General features: G+C 41.8%; 1 protein-coding gene across 2 annotated transcripts; it reads left to right on the top strand.

Annotated features, from left to right (window-relative positions):
- Positions 1–861: 861 nt before the first annotated feature.
- On the top strand, positions 862–27,019 carry STON1 (stonin 1). Of its 2 annotated transcripts, none has more exons than XM_032787121.2 (4): positions 862–933; positions 12,452–14,425; positions 22,574–22,776; positions 23,676–27,019. In XM_032787121.2, exons 2-4 carry the CDS (start codon positions 12,502–12,504, stop codon positions 23,748–23,750), a joined length of 2,202 nt encoding a protein of 733 aa, XP_032643012.1. In that variant the 5' UTR covers positions 862–933; positions 12,452–12,501; the 3' UTR covers positions 23,751–27,019. The 2 variants fall into 2 exon arrangements, with proteins under 2 accessions (XP_032643012.1, XP_074920507.1); XM_075064406.1 differs by lacking the exon at positions 862–933 and adding an exon at positions 11,841–11,903.

Here is a 27,019-nt window from a genome sequence, read left to right as displayed (position 1 = left end):
TCTCTCATCTAATCTCCCAATGTTAGCTAAGGCTGATTCATCAAGGTTCTTAAGCATATGATTAACTTTAAAGATGTGACTAGTCCCGTTGCCAGAAAGTTAGACACTTAAAATAACATTTTCAAGGGCACTTAAGTGTCTTGGGAGTGTCCCATCTTCAAAACACACAGAGCGTATGTCTACACCAGGTATGGCGCTGTAGCTGTGCTGCTCTAGCACCACAGTTATGCTTCCCACACTGATGGAGGGTTTTTTATCTCTCTGCAGTGGTACCTAGGATGATGGAGAAATTCTTCTGTCCAGGTTGCTATGTCTCCAGTAGGGGTTAACTTGACCTAACTATGGCACTCAGGGCGCAACATTTTTCACAGCCCTGAGCAACACAGCTAGGTTGATTTAATTTTTAAGTGTAGACCAGGCCTTAGGCCTCTAAGTCCGATTGACTTTCAATGAAATCTTGGCTCTTAAGTGACTAAATCACTTTTGAAAATCAGATTTAGGTTCTTAGGTTACCAAGAGGCTTTTTGGCCTTTAGGATGCTAAAGTTTACCTTGTTCAACCAGAGTTCTAGACACAGTGCAAAACAAGAGATTACAGACACTCAACTATGCTTACAAGTAATTAAATGTGTAAAAACGCTGCGTGCCTACGACCACTGCTGCTTCCTCCCTGGGCTGGGTCCATCTTAGACTGGGGCACACTCAGCTTCCCCAGCTGCGATCCAAGCTGCGAGCTTGTCCCATAGCCGAGCCTGTGGGGCTGCAGCCGCTAGGGCCCTCCCTGCAGCAGGGCTGTGAGTAGAGGCAGCTCCAGCCTCCTGCATTGTGCGCCGGCCCCGACTCCCTCCTCCCCCTCCGCCAGTCTAGAAGCCTGTCCTCCCCGGCGGTGGCCGGCGCCAAGGCTGCGATCCCGGGCGCCGTGCAGCGCACACGGGTAAGGGGGTCCCAGCGCAACAGGGGGCAGCAGGGGCAGCAACGTCCCGCCGGGCAGGGGGCACCGCGGGCTGACTCCGACTTGAAGCAGTGAGCAGCTGCCTGGCACCGGGTCCGACTGCAGCCGGAGCGGACAGGGGGGAGGTGGAAGCCGACAGTCCCCCGCCCCTTGCGAGGTAGACTGCTGCCCCGGGAGCTTTCTGCAGTGCTCGCCCCCGGGGCACTCGGGAGACCTCCAGAGTGAGTTACTTTGTTTCGTGGCCAGCTGGGCTGGGGAGAGACTGCGGGCAGGGCTGAGCTGGTGTGCGCGGCAGCTGAGCTCATCACTGCCGGGCCCAGGCCTGGGCCCTGGGCCCTGGGCCAGCCGGCCTGCGTGGGCTTCCCATTGGACCCTCTCCCTTGGCCAGGGTGGGAATGAGGCGGTGGGGCTCGGGGGCGGAGCTCTAGGATCCTGGTAGTGGGAAAGGTCCCCTCCGCTGCTGGCTCGGACTAGTTGATTATGATTAGGCTTCTTGCGTTCGCTGAATATTTGCGGGCTAGTCAGGCAAATCGTTTGTTTCTGTTCACAAGATTGAAAATTGTAATTTGCAGCAAGTTGAACTTCATGCAAAGTGCAAACTCTCCCAGTAGCTGTTGAGAAGTGTAGTGTAGCTTGTATACTAACAGAAACTGCACTAACTACTACCTTCCTCCCTGGCTGGTGGAAAATGCCAGGGAATTTCTTTCTAAAGGCTGCTGTTCCCAAAGTCAGAGCTCAGGGGCGCCATTTCAGATTAGGGGGCGGGGGGAGGGGCAACTTTAATCCTGATTCTAGGGACTGCTTAGGGACCTGAAAACTCTAGATTTTTTTTTCCTCCCAGATAACTTGGAAATTAGCTGATAGCACTGTATCTAATTCCTATATAAAAAAGAGGATTTTATGAATATTAGACCCACTCAGCTCTAATACTAACATGTTCTCACATCTTGTGTCAAGTCACTTAAGTTACACTAGTTAGGTTTAAAATTTTTGTGTATATTCCTTATTACTAACTCTTGAATACAACAATTGTAGACAAACCTAGATTACTTTCTATTGCTTTTTTTGCAGTTCACCAAACTTGGAATAGATCATTTAACTTTGGAAACATCTTACTAGGGCAAGGCCCCCCATGAGTTTATACTGCACCTGCCTGGGGCTCTAGAGGGTCACATCACTACAAATAACAGCCTAGAAGCTAACCTTAAACAGGAGTGAAACTGACATTTTCAAGTCACTTTCACAGTACCGCCAATCCAAAATGTTCAAAATCATGAATCAGGCTCACCAAAAATCATGAGATTGGCTTTAAAATCATGAGATTATGTGAAAATAACAGATTTGGAATTCTTTTTATTTGCCTTCTGCTTTTTGAACCTTTAGTATGCACTGGGGTCGCATTTTGAAGCTTTCTCGACAGCCACGAGGACTAGAAACTTCATTTTTCTTTAAGAATGAAGACTGAAATCATCACATATCCACTTGACTCCAGGAGCTGGGGCTTTAAGGAAAACAATTATCATGAGACTCATGACAAAATCATGAGAGTTGGCAACACTGCTTTTATTTCTGTTTAAAGGCTAGTTACTTTCCAGAAGCCTCTTAAATATAACACTATAGTGATTGAGTTGCAATTCTCACAGGAGAATATTTAAAACCAAACACCAAGAAAATTTTATATTTTAAAGTTGAGGAAAAAACAGCTTCTGAGGTACATCAGAGCCACTGCAGGCAGGGAAGGAAAATAAACAGGCACAGGAGCTCTGGACAGCTCTTCCTTTAGAAAGAAAGTTGGAGGGTCAAATTTTCTAGTCCTTAATCAACTAAAATTTCTATTGCCATCAGTGCCTCCACTCAGGTGTAAACATCACAATGAACATCTGATAACGTGTGGTCAATAACTATACATGTCATACTTAAATATCTGAGCCTCTTTTACAGGCTAAACTTCCATATCCTTAATCACCAACCCTTCCTTACTTTAATCACCCTGTCTCTGTTTTTAAACACAGTACTGACTCCCTGCCTCAGGGGCACCTCTCCTCTGCAGCACTTACATTTCACACTAAGGACTTGTATACGCTGGCAATTTACAGTGCTGCAACTTCTTTGCTTGGGGGTGAAAAAAACACCCCTCTTAGCACAGCAAATTTCAGCTCTGTAAAGCACCAGTGTAGATGTGCTCCCAGCGCTGGTAGCTGTGCCCCTCGTGGAGGTGGGTTTTTTAGAGTGCTGGGAGTGCTTCCGCAGCTACACAAGCCAACGTGACCAGTGTAGACTAGCCCTAAAACTGTGCTGTAGTTAAGAGCTCCGCCTGGGAGCTTGCACACCTTCTTTATGAAACTCAAGGGGGGGCTTCTGCCCTCCCCTGACCCCCTAACTGGTGCCCTGAGCAGAACTTTCTGCCTGTCTCATCTTTACACTTGCCAAAGGATGTCATTCTTAAATCTCTCCTATTTTAAATGATGATGAACTTAATTATGGTCCAAAGTTTAAATTATGTTAACCAATTGCTTATCTGCCATATTGCCAGCTCTGGCATAAATGTTTCCAAATTCTTTATTTTTGTGCTGTTTTATAAGAACTACACCAGCGTGCCAAACTTGTGGGGAACAAACAAATATTGCAGTTTATGCGAGGTCAGCTTCTGGACTTCAAATAAAAAATTCCAGGGCCATATTTTCTGTAGAAATAACTCCACTGAAGTTAGTGGAGTTACACCAGCAGGGAATTTGCCTTCCACTGTTCAAGGAGGCTGCTTCCTGGAGAATATCATGAAAGCAGAGTAATGAAGGAGCCTAGACTTCCCACTAACATACTTGGAGAATGATTAATCAGATTCCTTGGTTTCTTTCTTGCGTGTTCAGTATTCAGTAAAAGTTCAACTTTTTTCAGCTTGCTTTGAAAGAAACAAGGTTTAGCACAGTAGTGTTTGTGCTACTGGCTGTAGTTAAAATTGTTAACATTTTCCATTATTAGCGAAATTTTCATGGTGGCTAAAATGTAGCCAGTAGTTCTGGCATGAGAGTTTATTTAGTATAGATTTAAAAATCTAATTGTTAAGAATTTTGTTCTACCACTTTTATTACAGAAAGGTAAAGAAAAAAGAACTGATTACATTCAGTGCCAAGCATCTTCAACTCCTGTGGAAGTCGATGAGGGTTTGGGTGCTGAGCACCTTGCAGAATCAGGTCCAGAGGGTTAGTTTTACTGATTTAAGGTGGAATACTCATTTTGCTTATGTATGTATGCTTAAGATGGGATATTCTTTTTGCTTATATAGTGTTCTGATATTTCTGGGAAATAAAAGACTTGTTTCCTAAACTTGTTGGGAAAAAATATTAGATACAATGTTTCAAATATGAATTCCTAAAATTAAGTTCCTAAGTCTATATTTGGACACCGAGTAAGTGGTCTCATTGTCCATTTGTTGGAAAACTGATGGTGGCTTGCTCTTCCAACAAACAGGTGATAGTAAGACCCTGACTGTCAAAGGCTGCTGGAGACTTAATTGCTACAAACAGCAGCTTCTTTCACTTTTTCTTTTAGCCATGTTAAACCTGCTAGTATCGAACCTTGGAGCTCTGCTTAAGCCTTGTCTACACCGCCACTTTACAGCGCTGAAACTTTCTTGCTCAGTGGTGTGAAACCTTTTCCCCCGCCTCCCCAAGCAATGCAAGTTTCAGTGCTATAAAGTGACAGTGCAGAAAGCTTCTCCCATCATGGGGGTTGTTTTTTTATGATTCCATGACTACACAGCCATGTTAAAGTGCTGCTGCAGCAGCGCATTAGAATCATAGAAGATTAGGGCTGGAAGGGACCTCAAAAGGTCATATAGTCCAACCCTCTGCTCAAAGCAGGACTAATCCCCAGACAGATTTTTACCCCAGTTCCCTAAATGGCCCCCTCAAGAATTGAACTTGCAAGCCTGGGTTTAGTAGGCCAATGCTCAAACCACTGAGCTATCCCTCCTCCCAAATGTTGGTAGTGAAGACATATACTACAACATAGGAAACTAAGGGTCAGAGCCTTCTTTCCCCATCTGGAGGCTGCGCATCTTATAAAATTATTACAATTTAAGGGAGGGAAAAAGTAAGTTTGTGGATAAGAATAAACTTTTGTTTGTCTGCAGCATTGAAAGTATGTGTACAGCAACAAAACATTTTGTGGCTTTTATGTAACAACATAAAATCAAACTACGTCTTTGAATATTTGCATGAGTACCCTGATGGAAATGAGCGCTTAGTATAAATAGCTGTGGTTGAGAGCATAAAAATAGTTTGGCCATCGTAGGGTATGGCCAGAAGTTACAGTGAAGCAATATTAGGATTATAAATCAAACCAACAGGAAATTCCAAGTTAAGGCAGACATTCTGCCCTTAAATAACATACACATATGAACTTTTTCCCCCTCAATAACATGAACACAGAATTTCTGTAATTCTGGATTTTTTGGCTTGTTGCAATCTTAATGGACTGAATTTTCAGGCAGGCCTGCCTAAATCTAAGCTTCTAAATCCATATTTAGACATTGAACTTGCAGCCCATATGAATATTAGTCTAGTGGTAGACTTACTTAATTAAGTTAAAGAGCAGAACTCCACAATGAACATCCCCTTGCTTCATATATTTGAGAAATGAGATTTTATTGCTCCAAATAATTCTTTCCTCTTCAATAGTATTTTCCAGTCAGGGATTTCAAAGCACTTCAAGCGTTATAAGAGCAACACTGTCAGGCACCTACAGTTTTTAAAGTTTTCTTGATAGGTATAAATATCACTTTCCCTATTGCCTTTAAGCCAGTCAGTGCAGCAAACATGTCGCTTAAAAACATACTCATCTGCACCCCAACTAAAACAGCAAAGTATACATCTGGATGTGAATCCAAATTAGGCTCTTCTGGGGACCAGTTTTGACAGTTACTGATAGTGCACTCATCACAAATTTGATCTGAGTGAAGGCTATGAAGAAGCCATTGTCAGTAAATGTAAAAATGTTGTGCTATACATTTATCTAATTAAACATGTAATAATGTAATTGTGCAGATTTCCTCTCATACTAGTACACCTTGTGATAACTGTTTTAAAGGCTTTAAGGAGGGCACTTGTGGTGTTCCTGTGTAGTTTAGGAGAGAGCACTGATCTGTTGAAAATATTAATTATAGCCCACCTACAGTGCTTTTCACACTGAAAAAGCTGTACAAGCATGAAGTAGTGTATTAGCCAGTAAAAAAAAAATATTAGCACTTTACATTTTCCTCCTGGCTGCTAAAATGTGGCATAGTTTGAAATGCCGGTTCAAAAACTGACTATTGTATAGCATGAGAAAGTAGCATATTACATTACTACAAGAACACTGTCCAGTTCAGAGCTTTATATTAAATAGTTTCCTTAACTTGGTTATTAATAACAGCTTGCTGTAGATTATTAAAGTTGGAAGCATTTTAAAAACATCCTTTTTGTCATTTATTCTGTTCGTAATGTTTTGCACATCACTCAGCTTGGACAGTACAAATACCAGCTGAGAGGCCAGTTTTATAGTTGTTGTCCTCCCCTCCTCCTCTCCCTCCACAATTATCAATTACTGGTTCTCATGCACTACACCGGTGCTTAAGTGTTTGGATCCTTAATATTCTTCTAGAACAGGGGTAGGCAAACTTTTTGGCCCAAGGGCCACATCTGGGTGTGGAAATTGTATGGAGGGCCTTGAATGTAGGGCTGGGGCAGGGGGTTGGGGTGCGGGAGGGAGTGTAAGGTGTGGGAGGGGGTGTGGAGTGTAGGAGAGGGCTCAGGGCAAGGGGTTGGGGTGCAGCGGTGGGCTCAAGGCAGGGGGTTAGGGGACTGAGGGCAGGGGGTTGAGGTGCGGGGTGCAGGAGGGATTTGGGGAGCGGGCTCCAGCCTGGTGCCGCTTACCTCAAGTAGCTCCAGAGTGACAGTGGCATGCAGTGGGGCTAAGGTAGGCTCCCTGCCTGCTCTGGCCTGGCGACATTCCCGGAAGTGGCCAGCAGGTCTGGCAGTGGCTCCTGGATGTGGGGTAGGGCAGGCAGTTCCCTGTTCCCGGCCAATGGGAGCTGCGGGAGGCAGTGCCTGCAGGCAAGGGTGGTGCACGGAGCCCTCTGCTCCCACAGGGGCCACAGGGACATGGTGCCGGCTGCTTCTGGGAGCAGTGTGGGGCCAGGGCAGGCAGGGAGCCTGCCTTAGCCCCATTGCGTTGGGGGCTGGCAATCTCGCGGGCTGGATTGAAAGTTCTGATGGGCCAGATGCGGCCCGTGAGCCATAGTTTGCCGTCCCCTCTTCTAGAAGAATGTTTAATTGTAAAGACAATGGAATGGCCAATACAGGACTTGATTAATAAAGAATTAAAGGAGGATAATAAAAATAATGACAGTCAACATAGGTTTATGGAAAATAGATCCCATCAAACTAAGCTGATATCTTTTTTTGGTGAGATTGCAAGTTTGGTAGATAAAGGTAATAGTGTTGATGTAATATACTTAGATTTCTGTAAGACATTTGAATTGGTAATGCATGACTCTTAATTGAAAAATTAGCTGTAAAATTAACATGGCACACATTACATGGATTAAAGGCTGGCTAATTGCTAGTTCTCAAAATGTAATTATAAATGGGGAATCATTATCTAATGGGTGTGTTTTTGGAGGGGTCCTGCAGAGATAGGTTCTTGGCCCTAGGCCAGTGGTTCTCAAACTTTTTTTTTCACGGACCACTTGAGAATTGCTGAGGGTCTCAGCGGACCACTTAAAGATCTTTCCAAATGTTGTTTGTACAATTAGCTAACCATTGTAAAGCGCTTTGGATAAAAGCTCTAAATAAAAAACACCCTTAATAATAATTAAATTTTTTTTATTCTATAAAGAAAAGCGCACAACTCATATTTTAATATCAGTAGTCTTACCTTTCTAATGCAGTCGATGTGTCCTCTCTCTCCCGCTGTGGCAGCCCCCGAGCTGGGGCTGGGAAGGAGGCAGGTATCTCCCCTGCCACAGAACTGAGGCTGGGAAGGGCCATCTCTCCCCGGCAGCTGCAGCCCTGGAGCTGGGGAAAGTCACCTCCTTCTCTGGCTGCTGCAACTCTGCAGTCCCAAATTCCCCACTGCCCCCTCCCACCTTCCCCCTATTCCCCCCAAAGCCACCACCTCACCTTACATGTGCGTCTTCTCCAGGGTCCAGACACCTAATTAGTGGAGTCACTAATTAGGTGGGTGGCCCTTCATTCTTCTGTGTGCGGCTGCCCAGGCATGCACCTTGGAGAGAACTATCCTCAGGCTATCTGAATGGAGCTCGCGGACCGCTGGTGGTCTGCAGACCACAGTTTGAGAACCTCTGCCCTAGGCTGTTTAACATTTTTATTCATGACCTGGAAGAAAACATAAAATCATCACCGATAAAGATGAGAAAAGATTAGGGGAGTAATAAGTATTGAAGAGGACAAGTAGTTGATACAAAGCATCCTGGATTGCTTAGTAAGCTGTGCATCAGCAAATAATATGCATTTTAATATGTCTAAATGTAAACATCTAGGAACGAGGAATGTAGGCCTTATTTAGAGGATGGGGCACTGTATCCTGGGAAGCAATGACTCTGAAAAAGATTTGGGGGTCACAGTGGATAAGCAGCTGTACATAAGCTCGCAGTGTGACTGGTGCCAAAAGAGCTATCTCGAGTAGCAATAGAGAGGTTATATTGCTTGTATACTGTGTCCTGGTACCCACATCTTAAGAAGGACGTTGGTAAATTGGAGAGGGTTCAGAGAAGAGTGATGAGAATGATTAAAAGATTAGAAAATATGCCTTATAGCAATGGACTAGGAGCTCAATCTATTTATCTTAACAAGGAGAAGGTTAAGGGGTGACTTGATTAGTCTGTAAGTACCTATATGGGGAACAAATATTTAATAATGGGCTTTTCAGTCTAACAGAGAAAGGTATAACATGATCCCATGACTGGAAGCTGAAGCTAGACAACTCAGACCGGAAATAGGGTGTACATTTTTAACAATAATTAACCTTTGGAATAACTTATCAAGGGTCATGGTGGATGCTGACAATTTTAAAGTCAAGATTGGATGTTTTTCTAAAAGATCTGGTCTAGGAATTAATTGGGGAAATTTTATGTCCTGTAATATTTATGATGTCAGAGTTGATGATCACAGTGGTCCCTTCTTGCCTTGAAATCTATGAAATAATCTGTTGAGGTTAAAAACAAAAACAAAGAAGCCCCACATGACTAATTTTTATTACTTGGTATTATAAAACTCTCCCCCACCCTCTCAAAGAAACAACTAATTTTGTGGGCTAAACTATCTGCTAGTGTCCTTTTTAACAATAAGTTGAACAGAGTGCTATATGGCGAAACTACATTTGCAGTGCTAACGTGTTTTCTAAACTACGTTTAAAATTACTTCATTAGGTTCAAAAGCATTACATTAGCTTAATGGCCTAAATAGAACAATATTATAAATAAAAAGAGCTTTTCTCTACAGGAAGCAGATTAAATCAGAAGCTGAAATAATTCTGAGTATTGTTGGCTGTTCTCATAATCTTCAGTTCCCTGTATCTGATTTTCACTTCTTTTAATGAAAGTCATCCCACAAATTACAAGCAAAATCCAATCTACACACAAAATAAATACTGTTTATAGAACCTGTTTAAGGTTGTACAGTTAAGCCTTCACAAGCTAAGGAATTCCAGGGTTAAGATTGCACAGGCAATTCATCTCCTTGTGTGTAATGTATTCTGATACAGTTTTAATTACATGATCATATACTAATTTTTCCACAATATATTGTCTCATTCAGTGCACAGGATGGATGGTGCTCACTGAATAAGTAGTTATTAATTATTTCTTTTTAGCCAAAATGTGACTTCAGGCCTTATTTACTGCTCACCATCTAAACCCTGCACTAAATACAGAATTATTAATTTCCTCATTGGCTTTTCTGTGGCACTTGTTGCCATAGTATCTGAGCACTTCACAAACATGAATGAATTTATGTTCACAACACCAGTAGGTGTTATAATGGAGAAATTATAATAACCATTTTACAGCTGGGGAACTGATGCACAGAGAGATTAAGGCCAAAACTGTCAAAAGTATCTACCATATTGTCTCCCCCCAATTCCTCCTCAGAGGTCATTAGCAGAGTTTGGACCTCTAGATCCCTAGCACGCTAATGGAGTAACAGATGGTCGTACAAGGCTGTTATCTCATTGTGGACCAGCCACCAGAGGCTGATAGGACACATTTTGCTAGTGGGATTCACAGCTCTTTGCTGGCACCAAAAGGAAGTTGAAAGTCAGGAATCCTGGGTTCCACTTCAGGTTTGGAAGGGAACTGTGCTCAAGTGGTTACCCTTCTTTCCCTGTCCCTTAGCATGCACCTACCTGTTTCTCCTTCCCTGCCACTATGCCACACAACTGCCTGTCTTTGACTCCCCCCGCCCTTCCAGCCTGTCTCTGTACCCCTCTGCACCTATCCCCACCAGAATTCAAGCCTTGTTACCTCAGGCATAGACTGTGTCTTCCCTGACTCAGCACCTGTCCCTGTCTCTCTGCAGCCCCGTGTCCCTCTCCCTGAAGATACAGTGCTTTGGTAGTGACAAGCTGCAAACCCCTCCAGGTGCTGTTATCAATCAGCACAACAGCATGTGGATCCCCACACCCAGCTAGGTTGCATGAATGCTCCCAGAGCCACTCAGAAATCACTCAGAGAAAGGCACAAGATAATTCCCTCCAGTTCCCAGCCTTACACCCCAGAGCTGTACTGTATTGCCCTGGTCAGAAGCCCAACCAGTGTAAGTTTATTACCTAGTCCACCCCACCCTCAATGTGGAGAGATCATGCCCTAGCCTTTGTAACCTGAGTTGAGATTTCCCAGGCACTTCAAGCAAAATAGATACCACAGAAAATGAAAGATAACCACATAATCTAAATCTTAAACTTTATTACACTAGGCAGTATTTAGATCGAGCAATTTTCTTACCCAATTGGATGTTACAATTCTTAATACACAGGTCTCAATACAACCAGTCTCCTCAGTTGAAATCTTTGTCTTCTCAGCATTCTTGTTGCTTTCATGATAAAGAGATTGCACTACAGGACTTGTATTAAGTGAATTGAAAAATACTATTTCTTTGGTTTACGGTGAAAATATTTGTAATACAAAATAAATATAAACGGAGCACAACAAATACAACTTTGTATTTTGTGTTATTGAAGTTGATATATTAGCAAATGTAGAAAACATCCAAAATATTTAAATAAATGGTATGCTATTATTGTTGAACAGGACAGTTAATCACGATTGATTTTTTTAATTGCTTGACAGCCCTAGTTAAGAATGTTTTAAGTTTGTAAAGTGTAGCACTCAAAAGTTAGGAAATGCCAGAATTCAAGTTGCCTGTGCAAGTTTACTGTGTCCCTTTATGATTATGTAATATGACAGTGTTTAATTACTTTTTTCCTCCATAGAACCCTTCCGTCCTGTTCCTCTGCACCTAGTCGTATGCATTTGAGTTTGACTGTTTCCTTTTCCTCCATGCTGCCTAGGCATCAGGCTCCCTGGCCTCAGTTCTGCTCAGCCTCTTGTTGGAGCATGTGAATTGTGGCTGGCACAGAACTCTGTGTGGGTAGATCAGGCTCAGTACAGATGGAATGTTCAGGGAATTTTTCTGCCAGCCACAATGAACTTCTGTCAGCTCCACTTACACATGCATCTGATGAAGTGGGTATTCACCCACGAAAGCTCATGCTCCAAAACGTCTGTTAGTCTATAAGGTGCCACAGGATTCTTTGCTGCTTTCTGAGATATGTAAATTTATATTTTCAGAGGCTTATAACTCAGCCAAATTTGGGTGAAATTTCAGAGACCGAAAAAGGGCATAGGTGAGAGAACCCAGCTTCCTTCACACGCACACATGTTGCTCTTCCAAATGGTAAGTTTCTGCCCCAAAGCGTGGAGGTGCTATAGCTTCTCAGCAAAACAGTTGTAAGAATTTTTTAATATGGGCAAAGCAATGCATTTTCCCTCTAGACTCCATCTTGGAAACAGACGAGCCATTTTTACTGAACTTTTCCAAAAAATTCATCATGAGGCAGATACCCAGCATGAAAATTTCAGCTCAAACAGTTATTTTGCCAAAGATAACAGAGCCTTGTAATGGAAAATGTTAGGCAACCTTACCTATTGGTATTTCTGTCAGCTCCACTTACAGTGTGTGTGGGTGTGTATATCAGATGTTCAAAGCTGTCTGCTAAGTTTGGGTGCCGAATTTGTGACATCAATTGGAGGTTTATGGGTGCTCAGTACTTTAAAAATCAAGCCTTAGGTGATTCAAGTCATGCATCCAGAAATTGAGGCGCCCAAAACTGGATGCTCATGAAAATGTAGGCATTATGAAATGTGACTGTTATAAGTTTTTTTCAAAAGTAATTCATTTATTTCTTATCACGTTTGTTCTTGTTTTGTGTTATTTCTTAACAGATGACTCAGAGGTGATACCTGTATAAGTGTTTCAAGTTTTTTTCTACAAGATGTGTTCTACATATCCAGCAAACTGGGTCACTTTTGATGATGAACCTCTCTTTCAGTCTCCTCAAAAATCAGTGGAAAAGCATAATACCTGTACAGCAAATGGTCTTAACCTCAATCTTGCTAATGTGCATGAATCTTCCAGTAGGTCATCTTCTACAAGCAGCACCCCACTTTCTTCTCCTATAGCTGACTTTTACTTAAATCCTGGATTTCCTAGTAACTCTCCACTTTCTACACCTACCAAAGAGTATCCAGGAAGTCCCTGTATCCCCAAATCAGGAATCCACATTCTTTATCCTATTCCTGAATTGTCATCAAACATTAATCTTCACCCACCACCTGGAACTTGTTCTTCCTTGGCTTTTCAGAAACTGAGCACTGCAGCTAATGATAATCCACCTAAGATTTTATTCTCTAAACAAGCAGCCCCGGGTGAAATAAATCCTACTTACCAAGAAAGCTGCAATAAATTAGAAGATCAGTTGGAATTGGAATGCTTCCAATATTTTCAGAATGACTGTGCTTTTTCAACGTTATTTTGGAAAGAAAGGTGTTCAACTAGCATGTCTCTCTATAATGTTGACGCGCAAAGAAAGGATAAAAAGCTTTGCAGAAGTATTTGCCATCCTAAAGAAAAAGACAGTTGCCATGATCAGAAAAGTCTCAATCAGAATTCCTTCAGTTATATCTGTGAAAGGCTTGAACATTTGCAAACTGATACTTTGGGAAGCCTGTCTGCCTCCAGCATACATCCATGGCATAATCTCTCTTCTTTCATTCCACACAGTCTCTTCAGGAGCCAGAAAAAAGATGGTTGGCCTTTCATGCTAAGAATTCCCGAGAAGAAAAATATGATGTCATCTCGGCAGTGGGGTCCTGTTTATCTTAAAGTCCTACCTGGGGGCATTTTACAAATGTACTACGAGAAGGGCCTTGAAAAACCTTTCAAAGAATTCCAGCTCCAACCATACTGTAAACTGTCAGAACCCAAGCTAGAGAACTGTAGTGTTTCAGGAAAAATTCATACCGTGAAGATTGAATATGTGTCTTATACAGAGAAAAGAAAATTCCACCCCAAAGCAGAAGTGGTCCATGAACCAGAGGTGGAGCAGATGCTAAAGTTAGGAACCACGGATTACAATGACTTCACTGACTTCCTTGCAACAGTTGAGGAAGAGTTAATGAAGCTTCCAGCCATCTGTAAGCAAAAGAGAAATTATGAGGAACAAGAAATTATACTAGAAATAGTGGATAAGTTTTGGGGAAAAATCACTAAAACAGAAGGAAAACTTGTAGAAAGTGCTGTCATCACACACATTTATTGTATGTGTTTTGTGAATGGCAATACTGAATGCTTTTTTACTTTAAATGATCTAGAGCTTCAGAAAAGAGATGAACGCTATTTTGACAAGGACCTGGAGAAGAAATGGATTGATATTCTTGACTACCATTTCCATAAGTGTGTCAAAACACATGAGTTTGAGCAATCTAGAATTATTAAGTTTACACCTCTGGATGCCTGTAAGTTAGAACTGATGCGCTTCAAAACACTGTATAATGGGCAAGACCTTCCATTTTCTTTAAAGGCTGCAGTAGTTGTTCAAGGAGCATACATTGAACTTCAGGCTTTTATAAACATGTCTTCTACTTCTCTGATTCCAGCACGTTTGCATTCCATGAAATACTGTGAAAATGTCATGATACGCTTTCCAGTTCCTGCACAGTGGATCAAAGCACTTTGGACAATGAATCTCCAAAGACAGAAGTCCCTAAAAGCAAAAATGAACAGAAAAGCATGCCTTGGTTCTTTACATGAAGTTGAATCTGATCCTGTAATTCAGGTCTCAATTGGAACAGCAAAATATGAAAGTGCCTATAGGGCTGTAGTGTGGAAGATAGACAGACTTCCGGATAAAAGCTCAAGTAAATATATTCTGCATTATCAAAATAGCATTTTTTGGGTACAGCTCTTCTACTGGAGGAGTCTGATTCTTCTCTCACGCTGCTCTTATACTTGTATAACTTCACTGACGTCAGGGGAAATACTCCTAATTTACACCAGTGTAAGGGCCCAGTACCAGTCCAATTCCTATTGTCTTCAGTGGGAGATGGACTGGGCCTTTTAATGAGAGAAGAATTTGGCCTTAAATGTTTTTTCTAATGAGCAATTTTATCTTGATGGCAGTAGCTTCTTCAATACTTGTACTACAGTAGTGGCTAGGGCCCATAACTGAGACCAGGGCCTCATTGTTCTAAACACTCTGTATATGCATAATAAAAAATGGTTCCTGCCCATGAATATCATACAATTTAAAGGGAAAAGACAGACAAAGATGGGATGGGAATCAAAAACAGAGCAGAGTCACTGAGCTGGTCAGTGGCAGAGCTGGGACTAGAACCCAGGAGTCTTAAGCTTATAGCATCTTCATGCCAAGAGATAGTGTCAGTGTAGTTAGAAAGTGCTGTGGTCAGTCTCCCTTGGAGTCCAGAGGTCTATTGAGTTTCAACTTTGACGTGTTCACTTTCCTTGTCAAAGCACAGCCATCTACTACCACGTTTGTGGACTAACTAATATTCTGAGTTTGTATTCACAGAAAAATATTACAGTGATATCACAGTGCCTAGGGTTATATTCCTTCTCTGTGGTGGTGATACATTAAATAAATGCCCACTTCAAAATAAATAAAGGGGGGGACAACTATGCTTTAATTTAAGGCTGTCAAGCAATTAAAAACATTAATATGGATATGCATTGTTTATGTGAGGCGTTTGGAATATTTTGTGCAAGGCAATGACAACTATTACATTCTCTTGTATGTAATACAATTTCCAGAAATTATGCCTTCTAGAAATATGGGTGCAAGAAGGTAGATTAACAAATTGATCAAAATAGCAAGATAATTTATATTTTACCACCAAGAAATTCAAATTACATCCCGAAAAAGCCCAGCAAAACTTTAACTGTTTAACTCCAGTCATTAGGAAAAGGCAGGTGTTAGTAATGGGAGATTCGATCATTAGAAACATAGATAGCTGGGTTTGTGATGACTGGGAGAACTGTATGACTTTCCTGCCTGGTTGCGGATCTCTTGAGGCATCCAGATACACTTATGTGTAGTGCTGGGGAGGAGCCAGTGGTCATGGTACATGTAGGTACCGATGACATAGGGAAGGGTAGGAGAGATGTCGTGGAGGCCAAATTTAGGCTGCTAGGAAAGAGACTGAAATCCAGGACCTCTATGGTAGCATTCTCAGAAATGCTTCCAGTTCCACGCACAAGGCCAGGCAGGCAGAGCTTCAGAGTCTCAATGTGTGGTTAAGACGATGGTGTAGAGAGGAGGGGTTTAGCTTTATTAGGAACTGGGGAAACTTTTGGGATGAGGGATCCTATACAGGAAGGATGGGCTCCACCTAAATCAAAGTGGATCCAGACTGCTGGCACTTACTTAACATTAAAAAGGTTGCAGAGCAGTTTTTAAACTAAGAGATGGGGCAAAGCCGATTGCTGCAGAGGAGCACGTGCATCGGACACAGACTTCTCTTAGAGGAGAGTCTATTGATAGAGATTCTCTGGGTTCTAGTCAGAAGGAGAAGATGGACCAGGATAAAGTATGGGACAGATCAGACGAGAAACATTGACATAAAGAATCTGACACATCAGAAAAGGGCAGACAAATAAATAGTGACAAGTTTTTTAAGTGCTTGTACACAAATGCTAGAAGTCTAAATAATAAGATGGGTGAACTAGAGTGCCTCGTGTTAAAGGAGGATATTGGTATAATAGGCATCACAGAACCCTGATGTAGTGTATACACTCAGTGAGAGACATTCATACTGTCATAGAATATAGAGAGAGAGAGAGAGATATATGCAGCAGGTTTAAAACAAATAAAAGGAAGTTCTTCACACGCCAACCTGTGGAACCCTTGCCTGAGGAAGTTGTGAAGGCTAGGACTAATACAGAGTTTAAAAGAACTAGTAAATTCACGTAGGTTAAGTCCATATTGGCTATTATCTAGGATGGTAAGGATGGTGTCCTAGCCTCTGTTTGTTTGTAGAGGATGAAGATGGATGGCAGAGAGAGATCACTTGATCATACCTGTTAGGTTCACTCCCTCTGGGCACCTGCATTGGCCACTGTCAGTAGTCAGGATACTGGGCTGGATGGACTTGGTCCGACCCAGTAGGCCGTTCTTACGTTCTCTTGTACTTAAGTGCAGCTTTCATTTATTCTTAAGTACAAGTCACCACTTCAATCACATTCTCCCTTTAGACCCTCCATCACTCAAAAGTTTAAATTCTAAATTATTTTTAAAAAAGCAAATAAACTTTTTAAATAGTTCTTTCCCATTTTAAACTTTTATATCCTATATCTGTAGTCCTTTATAAGCGTGCCCATGGCTTAAAATAATTTAGGATGTTAATTTTCCAGTTGATATTATGTGTGTGTAAGAAAGATAGAGAGAGAGATCTTGAATGAAATAGTTCTATTTCACAAATAACACAAATAACAAATACACAAGAAACAAAAAGAAGGGAGCAAAGAATCCTGTGGCACTATAGACTTACAGATATTTGGAGCATGAGCTTTCGTGGGTGAATACCACTTCGTCAGATGCATGTAGTGAAATTTCCAGGGGCAGGTGTTATATGCAAGCAAGCTATAATAACGAGGTTAGTTCAATCAGGGAGGATGGGCCTGTTCTAGCAGTTGAGGTGTGAAAACCTAGGGAGGAGAAACTGGTTTGTGGTTGGCAGGCCATTCACAGTCTTGTTTAATCCTGAGCTGATGGTCAATTTGCAGATGAACTGAAGCTCAGCAGTTCTCTGAAGTCGGTCCTGAAGTTTTGGCTGCACGTTGCCACCTAATGGTCTGCTATAGTGTGGCCAGGGAGGTTGAAGTGTTCTCCTACAGGTTTTTGTATATTGCCATTCCTAATATCTGATTTGTGTCCATTTATCCTTTTCTGTAGAGACTGTCCAGTTGGCCGATGTACATAGCAGAGGGGCATGCTGGCATATGATGACGTATATTACATTGGTGGACATGCAAGTGAATGAATGGTGATGGTGTGGCTGATCTGGTTAGGTCCTGTGATGTGTCACTGGTGTAGATATGTGGGCAGAGTGTGCATCGAGGTTTGTTGCATGGATTAGTTCTGAGCTAGAGTATATGGTGTGGTGTGCAGTTACTGGTGAGAATATGTTTCAGGTTGGTAGTTTCTGTGGCGAGGACTGCCTGCCACCAAGGCTGTGAAAGTGGGAATCATTGTCCAGGATGGGTTGTAGACCCTGATGACGCATTGGAGGGGTTTAGCTGGGGATCGTATGTGATGCCAGTGGAGTCCTGTGGTTTCTTTCTGGGTTTGTCTTGCAGTAGGAGGCTTCTGGGTACATGTCTGGCTCTGTTGATCTGTTCCTATTTCTCGTGTGGGTATGTAGTTTTGAGAATGCTTGGTGGAGATTTTGTAGGTGTTGGTCCTGTCTGAGGGTAGAGCAATGCGTTGTATCTCAGTGCTTGGCTGTAGACAATGGATCGTGTGATGTGCCAGGATGAAGCTGAGGCATAAGGTAGCATAGCGGCCAGTAGGTTTCGGTATAGGGTGGTGAATGTGACATCACTTATTTGCTCCGTGTGTCTAGAAGTGGGACCCCCGTGTAGATTGTCCAGGCTGAGTTGATGGTGGAGGAAGCTGTTGAATTCGTGTGGTGGAATTTTTTCAGAGAAGTCTCCTTCCCATGGGTCCAGATGATGAAGATGTCATCAATGTAGCATAGGTAGAGAAGAGGCATGAGTGGACGAGAGCTGAGGAAGCATTGTTCCAGGTTGGCCATAAAAATATTGACATATTGTGGGGCCATGCGGGTGCCCATAGCGGTGCCACTGATCTGGAGATATATATTGTCATCAAATTTGAAATAGTTGTGTGTGAGGATAAAAAGAAGGGAAATATTAAATTTCAATTGCCTCAACCTGTATGTGGAATACATATGCACCTGCCTACTGTTTGAAATATCATCTCTAAATGTACTTTTTCTGTTTAGGATAGCTCTTTTCTTTCAAAGTGCTACCCATTGAAAATGGAGTAGAATAGAATGAATGAAAATGTGTTCCATTTCTTAATAAAGGTGCTGATGACATTAGGAAAACAATGTGCAAATAGATTTTTAGTAAATATGTCCTCCCATACCCAATCCCCTCTCCCAAGTGAAAAAACGTTAAATGTGAACAGAATTCTGGTTACTGTATGGATAAGGTGCACAGGATTTAGTCCTATGGCCGTAAAGTCTCTGTGAGAACGTGTGGTATCACAGTGTTACCAGCAGATAAGAATCAGATTAGTATATTGTTTTTAAAAGTATGTTAACTAATGACATTGCATTAAATACTCTTGCGCATTTGGTAGAATTAGAGGCATTATACTTTATAGACTGCAGTCACTAAAGGGTGAGATCTCACACACTTGAGTAGCTCTGGCGTTTCATCTGTTACAGGGCACTGATACCCACTGTAGAAAGACTGACCCACAAACTCAGGTACAGGGAGGATATCGGGTTCATTCCAGCCTAGCTCACCACTCCGTTTGAGTAGGGAAAGGGTATAAGAGTGTCTGGCTAGAAAGACATGACACATGGTGCTTTTGAGAAGGCTGGGCTTCATGCCCAAAGGTCACAGGACTGGAGTGAATATCTCCTGAGCAATTTTTCAGCTTAACTTATTTTTCTTTGTTTTATAAACACTCCTGAGAAAAAGACTCAGCAGATAGACAGAAACTGCTTGGTGTGATGAATCTATTCACCAACTTAGAATGGTCTATCAGTGTTTGGATGAGAAAAGGACAGTTGGCCCAGAATGTTGCTTGTACCTACCACACAGAAGATTCTAGTAAGGTATACAGGGTTGAGAAGCAATTTTCTACTAGAAGTGCCTAACTTTTGGCTCTGATCTGTGACTCATGGTTTATGGTTCCTTCCTGGCATCCCCTTTCAGTTCCTCTGCTTTTGACTATCTGCCAGAGTAACTGGGTTTCATGACAGATACTCCCCTCTCTGCCTTTCCAGCCTTCAGGGAGCCTCCCTGTGTTCAGTGAGAGAGACCGAGGAAATTGAGGGATGGAACTGGGGCTAGAGAATGTCGAGCAGTTGGCAAGGGGAAAGGGAAGGAGTTGCAACGTCAGCAAATGCTATGGGTGATGAGGAAGCAGCCGAGGTCAGGCTGTGAGAAAGTACTGGAGATGGAAAGAAACATGAGGGAGGGATAGAAATTATTGTTAATTATTTGTATTACTGTACCACCTAAGTTCCCTAGTCATGGACCAGGACTCTGCTGTGGTAGGTGCAGTACAAACACAGAGCAAAAAATGAGCCTGTCCCAAGGAACTTAAAATCAAAGTATAAAACAAGAGACAACAGATGAATAAAGACTGACATGAGAGAACAAGGAGACAACATTGGCCACTATGATAGGTAGGGCCATACCAAATTTATGGCTGTGAAAAACATGTCACGGAATGTAGCTATTAGAGGGCAGGACTGGGGGTGCCCCAGCCGGGGGGTACCATTCACTGGGCTCCAGCTGCTAGTTTGCCATCAAAATTGGTCAAATATGTGTTATTTTCTAAAAATTATTTTAAGATGTTCTCCTTGCTAGAGACATTATGGGTGGAGTTTTTAATTCATTGGGAATTTTACCATTGACTTCAGCGAGTGCAGAGTTAGGCCAGTCCTGAGTGCTTTTGAAAATCCTATTTTATATGCCACATTTCATGCTGGATTGTGTTCACACCAAACTAAACATCCTGAAAATATGGACCTGTAGTGGAAGTTCTGACTAAGATTTAATTATAGTGCCATAAATATAGATAATGATCTTGTCTCAGTAAAAGATTCAGGATAAGAGTTGGTTAACAACAAGGTCTTGAGTAAGACTTCAAGATTTCTGAAATACTTTTAAAATGTTACATTGAAGTATATCTATACTCCACATGACAGTCTAAGGTTGTAAGAACTGATTAATAAAAGTAATAGATATTCAGAACTAACAAGAGAGAAACCCTGTTTCCTGATGACAGTGATTACCTTTACAAAGTAAAGGTCACTTTATTTACCCTCCTCCTATTTTATTAAGATAGGTAAATCAGTTTTTGTTTACCCTGTCACAATGCATTGATGCTGTGGGTAATTGCTTTGTCTACTTTCTTTCAAAAGTCCATTTTTGCCTTATGAATTGCTGATGAAGTTGTGAATGTAGTGCACTGTGCGTTGATGACATCCACATGACAAATAATGCTAAGCATATAATCTTTTTCGTTACCTTCACATCAATTTAGTTTTATCCTCCCTGTTTAGCAGTTGCCACTGAGAAATGTAAATTCATAAAGAATAGGCGCTTTTATGCTGCAGGTTGACATGTCATTCACTGTAATGGATTAAATCTAAACCTACAGTCCCCTTCACAAAGTATGGTCAGTCCTTTTTGTAACAGTGCTTTCCTGCCTGAAGCCAAACTGTGGTTAAAGTACACAGTTCCTCTCTATACTGATATACTACACAGGCTGTTCATCCTGAAGTGCTTGTGTGCCAAGGGATGGAAAAATGAACTCCCCTGCTTCTCCTAAGTTATTTAAAAAAACTGAATGTATAGGATCCAAGGCCATATTAAGGCAATTTGGGGGCATATTGCAACACATACCCCCTCCCCACTATGGCTCTACACCCATGCAGCAGCTGGGGGGCCCATGCAATTGTAAAGAGTCAGGGATGGTGGCATGAGATTCCCCCGCCTTTTGGATTTTTAGAGCTCCCCCACATCTTAGAGAGACCAGGGTAGCAGTAGGTCCCCACACATTTATCTCTGCAGTTGAGGTGCACGTGCTTGGATGGGTGGCGTTCTGTACTGTTCTCTTGTTCTACTGCCACACACATTATATTCTGTTAAGGGAGTGCTGGCAAGCTGCCCAGAGCAGTGGGTCTTACGCCATGTCTACACAATAGACGCTACAGAAGCACAGTGACAGCACCCAGTGGTGGCTCTAGGTATTTTGCCGCCCCAAGCACGGCAGGCAGGCTGCCTCCAGTGGCTTGCCTGCGGAGGGTCCGCTGGTCCCGTGGCTTCAGAGGTCCACCGAAGCTGCGGGACCAGCGGACCCTCCGCAGGCAAGCCGCTGAAGGCAGCCTGCCTGCCACCCTCACTGCGACCGGCAGAGTGCCCCCAGCCGCTTGCTGCCCCAAGCACGCACTTGGCGTGCTGGGGCCTGGAGCTGCCCCTGACAACGCCATAACTATGTTGCTGTACACTCTTAGCATAGATGTAGACTACAGCAATGGAAGGTGTTTTTCTGCCACTGTAGGAACTCCATGTCCTCCAGCAACAGTAGTTAGTTTGACTGGGAGCATTCAACGTAGCTGTGTCTACAGTGAGCAGTAGGTTGGCACAGCTATGGCGCTCAGGGATATGGATTTTTCACACCCCTGAGCGCCATAGCTATGTTGATCTAAATTTTAAGTGTAGACCAGACCTCAGAGTTTAACACCCCATTGAGATACATGGGGTAATTTGTCCATTGGAAGGCTATTTTTTCAGACTGTTGGCAGACAGCACAGTATGATTATACTTGGGGCATGTTTTCAAGCTTTTCTTAACACCCATGCGAGATAGAAACTGAATTATTTTAAAAATGAAAGCTAAGATTCTAATGTAATCACTTAAATCCAGGAGCCATGGCCCTAGACACAGGTTTATGGTGTCCATCCGTTAATCCAGCCCTCAATGTATCTGGTGACTTTTGTGAAAATTGATTTGAAAGAACTATGATGACAGCTATAGAAATATGTTGAAACAGGCAGAAAATGATAACGGATGTAATCTTATGCCTAGAAACCAAGTGATTAGGCGCTTTATAAACAGCTAGACAGATGATAGAGTAATCTTGCATTATGTAACAACTACAGTTTATTAAAAAATAGCATTACTATACCCAGTTAACAAATTAACCATGTTAATTGGAGAAAGAGAAAATAATGGAGAGAAAATGGAGAGAAAATAATGAACTGTGATTTTTCCTTTCAAAGGCCCATATCAGCCACACAGTCTGTCTTACAAACTAGAACTTGGATCAGACCAGGAAATACCTTCTGACTGGTATCCATTTGCAACTGTACAGTTTGACGTGCTTGATGTGTGTGCCTCGGGGACTGAAGTAAAATCACTGGGCATAGAGTGTGATGTTCAGCCCCAGAAACATTTGAACAAGAAAACTTGCTACAACTGCCAGGTAGTCTTCACTTTGCTTTCTGCAGTCTTTTTGTTCTGATACACCATTTACAAAGTATGTGTAGGGCTCTACCGAATTCACCGCCATGAAAAACATGTCATGGACTGTGAAATCAGACCTCCCCCATGAAATGTAGTTTTTTGGAGGGGAAGGACAGGGTGGGCACCCCAGTCAGGGGCTTCTACCATTCACCAGGCTCCAGCTGCCAGTCTGTCAGGCTGGGGAGGGACAGGACTTCCTCTTCCCCTGCATGACCACTCTTGGGGGGAGATCAGACCCATCTCTGGTTATCTCCCCCAGCTGCAGGAAGCTCTGCAGCTTCCCAGCTGTGGCAGCAGCACAGAAGTGAGGGTATCAATGCCATGCCCAGCCTACAATAGCTTTGCGACCCGCTTCATGCCTCCATTTTAGTTTGGGACCCTCACAAAAAACTGAAATGTCAGATGTAAACATCTAAAAACATGAAACTGACCAATTTTAAAACCCTCTGGCCATGAAATTGACCAAAATGGATGGTGAATTTGGTAAGGCCCTAAGTATGTGTGACTTACATTTTAAGCATATGATCTTGCATGCATTTATTTGTTGGTTTAATGGCTTTGAACCCAGTAATTATTTAATAAAAGAATATCCTTGACCTGAACACATGATTTTTAGAAATGGGGCCCAAACCAGACCTGCTAAACCAACTTCCCTTTTCCCCACCACACAAATTTTGGGTGTGGTGATTTGAAATTCATTGGCTCTCAAGTCCTGTATTTCCGGCTTCCACCTGTAGGGCTTGATTCTGCACCCACTGAAGTCCATGTCAAAAATCCCACTGACTTCAGTAGTGCGCGATCAGACTTCTAATACCTAATCATTTGCTAATGTTGTACATGTATATTTTCTAACCGCAGGTTGAAATTGAAAAGAAGTGGATCAGGCTTGATGGAGAAGACCCAGATAAGGCTAGCAACTGCCTAATGCAGTAAAAGGAGACGAGGCACTGTAATACATGGTTATGTGTTCTTGAAATATGAAAACAATGAAGGAAAATGTTAGTGGGAATTAATTTCCATAGTAAATATTTTTTATTGTAAGAAGTGCAATGATCTAATGTATAATAAATACAGTAGTAGAAAATCCACTGTTCACAATTTTTGTAATGCTTCTGGGTCTGATACTGCAAATTGTTAGTCATTTAATTAGCCTTAATTCAAATGAGCAGCCCAGTATGGGATTACTGGCGTGAGTAAGCACTGATTGTACAGTTATAGGTTTGCAGGACTGAGCCCTTAGTGTACAGACTGCAATATATTTCTCTGCAAAGTATCTATTACATGTGAATGATCTCATGCTCCATGTTGAGAACTAATATCACTATTCGAAAAAAATTGTCTGTTGGCCCTATCAATATTTACCAATAAAAACATCCAAAATACTTATGGCACAAATCAGCACCTGGGTCGGGTGCAGCAGGATTAATTACATATTTGAGTGCAGTTTGTAAATATGCAGTTCGTAAATCTCCATGTTTGTGAACAGCACAAGAATACGCTTATTTCTCAGTAAGAGTTTCCACATAACGTAGAGTGAGAGAATTCCTCAGGAATAAAACTGCTAATTGTCTCCCTTCAGGGATTGTAAATGTTGCTGTCACTGTTTCCTCTGAGATTGTTGAATGCAAAATCTCAGGCAATCTTGATTGAAATTCCTATGCCAAGGTGAGGCTAAATTATTTCAGTGCCTCGGTGAACAGGGCCTGACCCTCAGCTGACATAAATCAGCATAGCTCCATTAAGTTCAATGCAGCTTTGCCAATTTACACGAGTTGAGAATCTGGCCTTAAGAGTTATAAAGGTGGCTAATCACTACTTGTTGTTTTTTGTTGTTTTGGATGTCTTTCAAGACTCAAATTCCAGATATTGGTTTGAAACTAGAGCCTGTACGGGATCACTGCCTTGAACTGTAAGGCAGAGGGGAATGCAAACGTACAGGGAAAGTTAGAATTATCCTTACATTGCCATCTAAAAAGGAATTTGATACAGAGGAAAATTGATGGTATATTTATATACCAGGCTTTAGGGATTTATATCCTTTAGGAATTTTGTGTTTTTTAACCAGAATTTTTTTTGTCTGGCTTTATTTTGTTATGATCAAAGTTCTGATTTTTTTTAAGCCTTAATTGTTTAAAAATGTGCACTGAAGTTATCTGGGTTCATATGTGGTTTGGCTAAGTGCTTGGGGCAGACGGGAATACACATTAGGACCACTGGTATAATTGTACATGATGATCAGTGTCTACTCAACAGTGGCTCAGGACTGGAAGCACAAGTCATTACTGATGATGTTGACAGAATTGTGTGGGGAAGCTAGCACAGCATGTCTGCCTTTTGCTTGGCTCCAGCTAATGCTATGGGCACTTAAACTCATTCAACTACATTGGTCACTTAAAATGTCAACATTTACTAACATTACCAAAGAGCAATTACTGTTGCTCCTTTGCCAAGTGGAAGCAGAATTTTGCAATCTTGCAGGTCAGTTTTACATTTGGAGCAGAAATCACTGATGCAGAGTAGGGTATTTTCTTAGTATAATTCAGCTGCAACACAACGCAATCCAAGATTGCCTGGCCAGAGCCATTCCACCACCCATGGGCAAGGTTACCGTAACCTCCGCCATCCCTGGAACTGGCAGCCAACTGCGACCAGACATCATCACCACCTATGAAGACCAGGAAAAGATCATCATGGTGGAAGTCACAATGCCATTCGAGAACAGGACTCCAGCCTTCCATGATGCCCGAGCTCGAAATTTAGAGAAATGTGCCCCTTTGGCTGAAACCTTGAGAGCTAAGAGTTACCAGGTCCAGACAAATGCACTGATTGTCGGAGCCTTAGGTCCAAACTCCAGTAACAAGCGAGTGCTGAAAGAATGCTGAATCAGTCAACGCTACGCTTGGCTGATGTGGCAACTCATGGTGTTGGATGCCGTCAGGTGGTCAAGGGACACCTACATAGAACACATCACTGGACATCAGCAATACCAGGAGGAATGAACTAGACTGCCTATGAGAAGAGCAGTCAGGAAAGAAACAAATACTTTCCTCATGGATTGTATTTTCTAAATGGACAACCAACATAATTCTCAATTACTGAGTGACAGTCTCCACTCATTGACATATTTTGCTTTCCACAACCAAATCTCTGTACAACTTTTCATGAGTGATGTACCCGAGTATTTGGATTCTAATATCTAAACTGTATTGTTAAATCTATTCACCTAAATTTGGGTTGTTGCTGATTATGTATTCTATGTATCATATGACTTTAAAAACAAACTTTATATTTGTGGATAATCTAAGCACTATACCCAGATGTACAGACGCGCTTTTCCTAACCTATGTATTATATAATTTTTTTTAACATTAGTTTTAATTAAGATTTTAAATTTCTTTATTTACAACAGGTACACAAGTTCTGTTTTCTCAGACAGGTGGTAACAAACTGGATTTCTTCTCACAGCATTGCTATGTGTGATGATCACTTGACATACAGTGGTTATGGGCTCAGTCAAACTCCCATTGAAGTCAATGGAAATCTTTGACAAAATGGGAGTTGGGTCTGGGTCTCTAACAATAAGGAGAAACAAAAATTAGTAGTTATGGACAAAGAAATGCACAGCAGGAAATTCTTGGTGCTTGTAAATAAACATCCTGCAATGCTTGTGTGGTTCATCCAGGAAAGAGAACAAGAGAGGAAACTGATTGTTACTGGATATCCATGTAGAAACCCTGTAATGATTGTGGATAGTTCTCTAGCTGGCATTTCTATTGCCCTTCTCTAGAGAGGAATTTGATAATGCATTCCATTAATTGTAGTGCCAAGCTGCTGTTTTTTGCATATTTCTAGATTATGCAACATTAAGTGTACAAAGCTGACAAACATTTGGGAAAAAAAGTATGCTTTCAAGTGTTCCTTTTAGTTAAGCCTACTTGACATGACATAATACTCAATTACAGTACCAGTTTCCATATATCTTTTTAACTGTATTTGTCTTTGCTGACCAACAGTTCTAACTAATTACTGACATTAGTAATATTCAGCTATCACTTTGATCATTTATAAATAACTTTGAATCAATATTATGCTTAATTCAAAATATCATTTTGTTCTGTCAGTATAAGTACAAAACAAATCAAGCTGATAATCTTGTAACAAAACATTGTACACGGCATATTGATATTTTTAAATTAAAGTTG

The sequence above is a fragment of the Chelonoidis abingdonii genome, chromosome 3, assembly GCF_003597395.2.
Source record: "Chelonoidis abingdonii isolate Lonesome George chromosome 3, CheloAbing_2.0, whole genome shotgun sequence".
In the NCBI taxonomy this organism is placed as follows: Eukaryota; Metazoa; Chordata; order Testudines; family Testudinidae; genus Chelonoidis; species Chelonoidis abingdonii.
This window is presented reverse-complemented; position numbering and strand designations above follow the sequence as displayed.

Coding starts and splice junctions, on each gene's coding strand:
- STON1 (XM_032787121.2), top strand. CDS start 12,502: ATGTGTTCTACATATCCAGCAAACTGGGTCACTTTTGATGATGAACCT. Junction 14,426..22,573: donor ACTTCCGGATAAAAGCTCAA/GTAAATATATTC, acceptor TTCCTTTCAAAG/GCCCATATCAGCCACACAGT. Junction 22,777..23,675: donor AAACTTGCTACAACTGCCAG/GTAGTCTTCACT, acceptor TTCTAACCGCAG/GTTGAAATTGAAAAGAAGTG.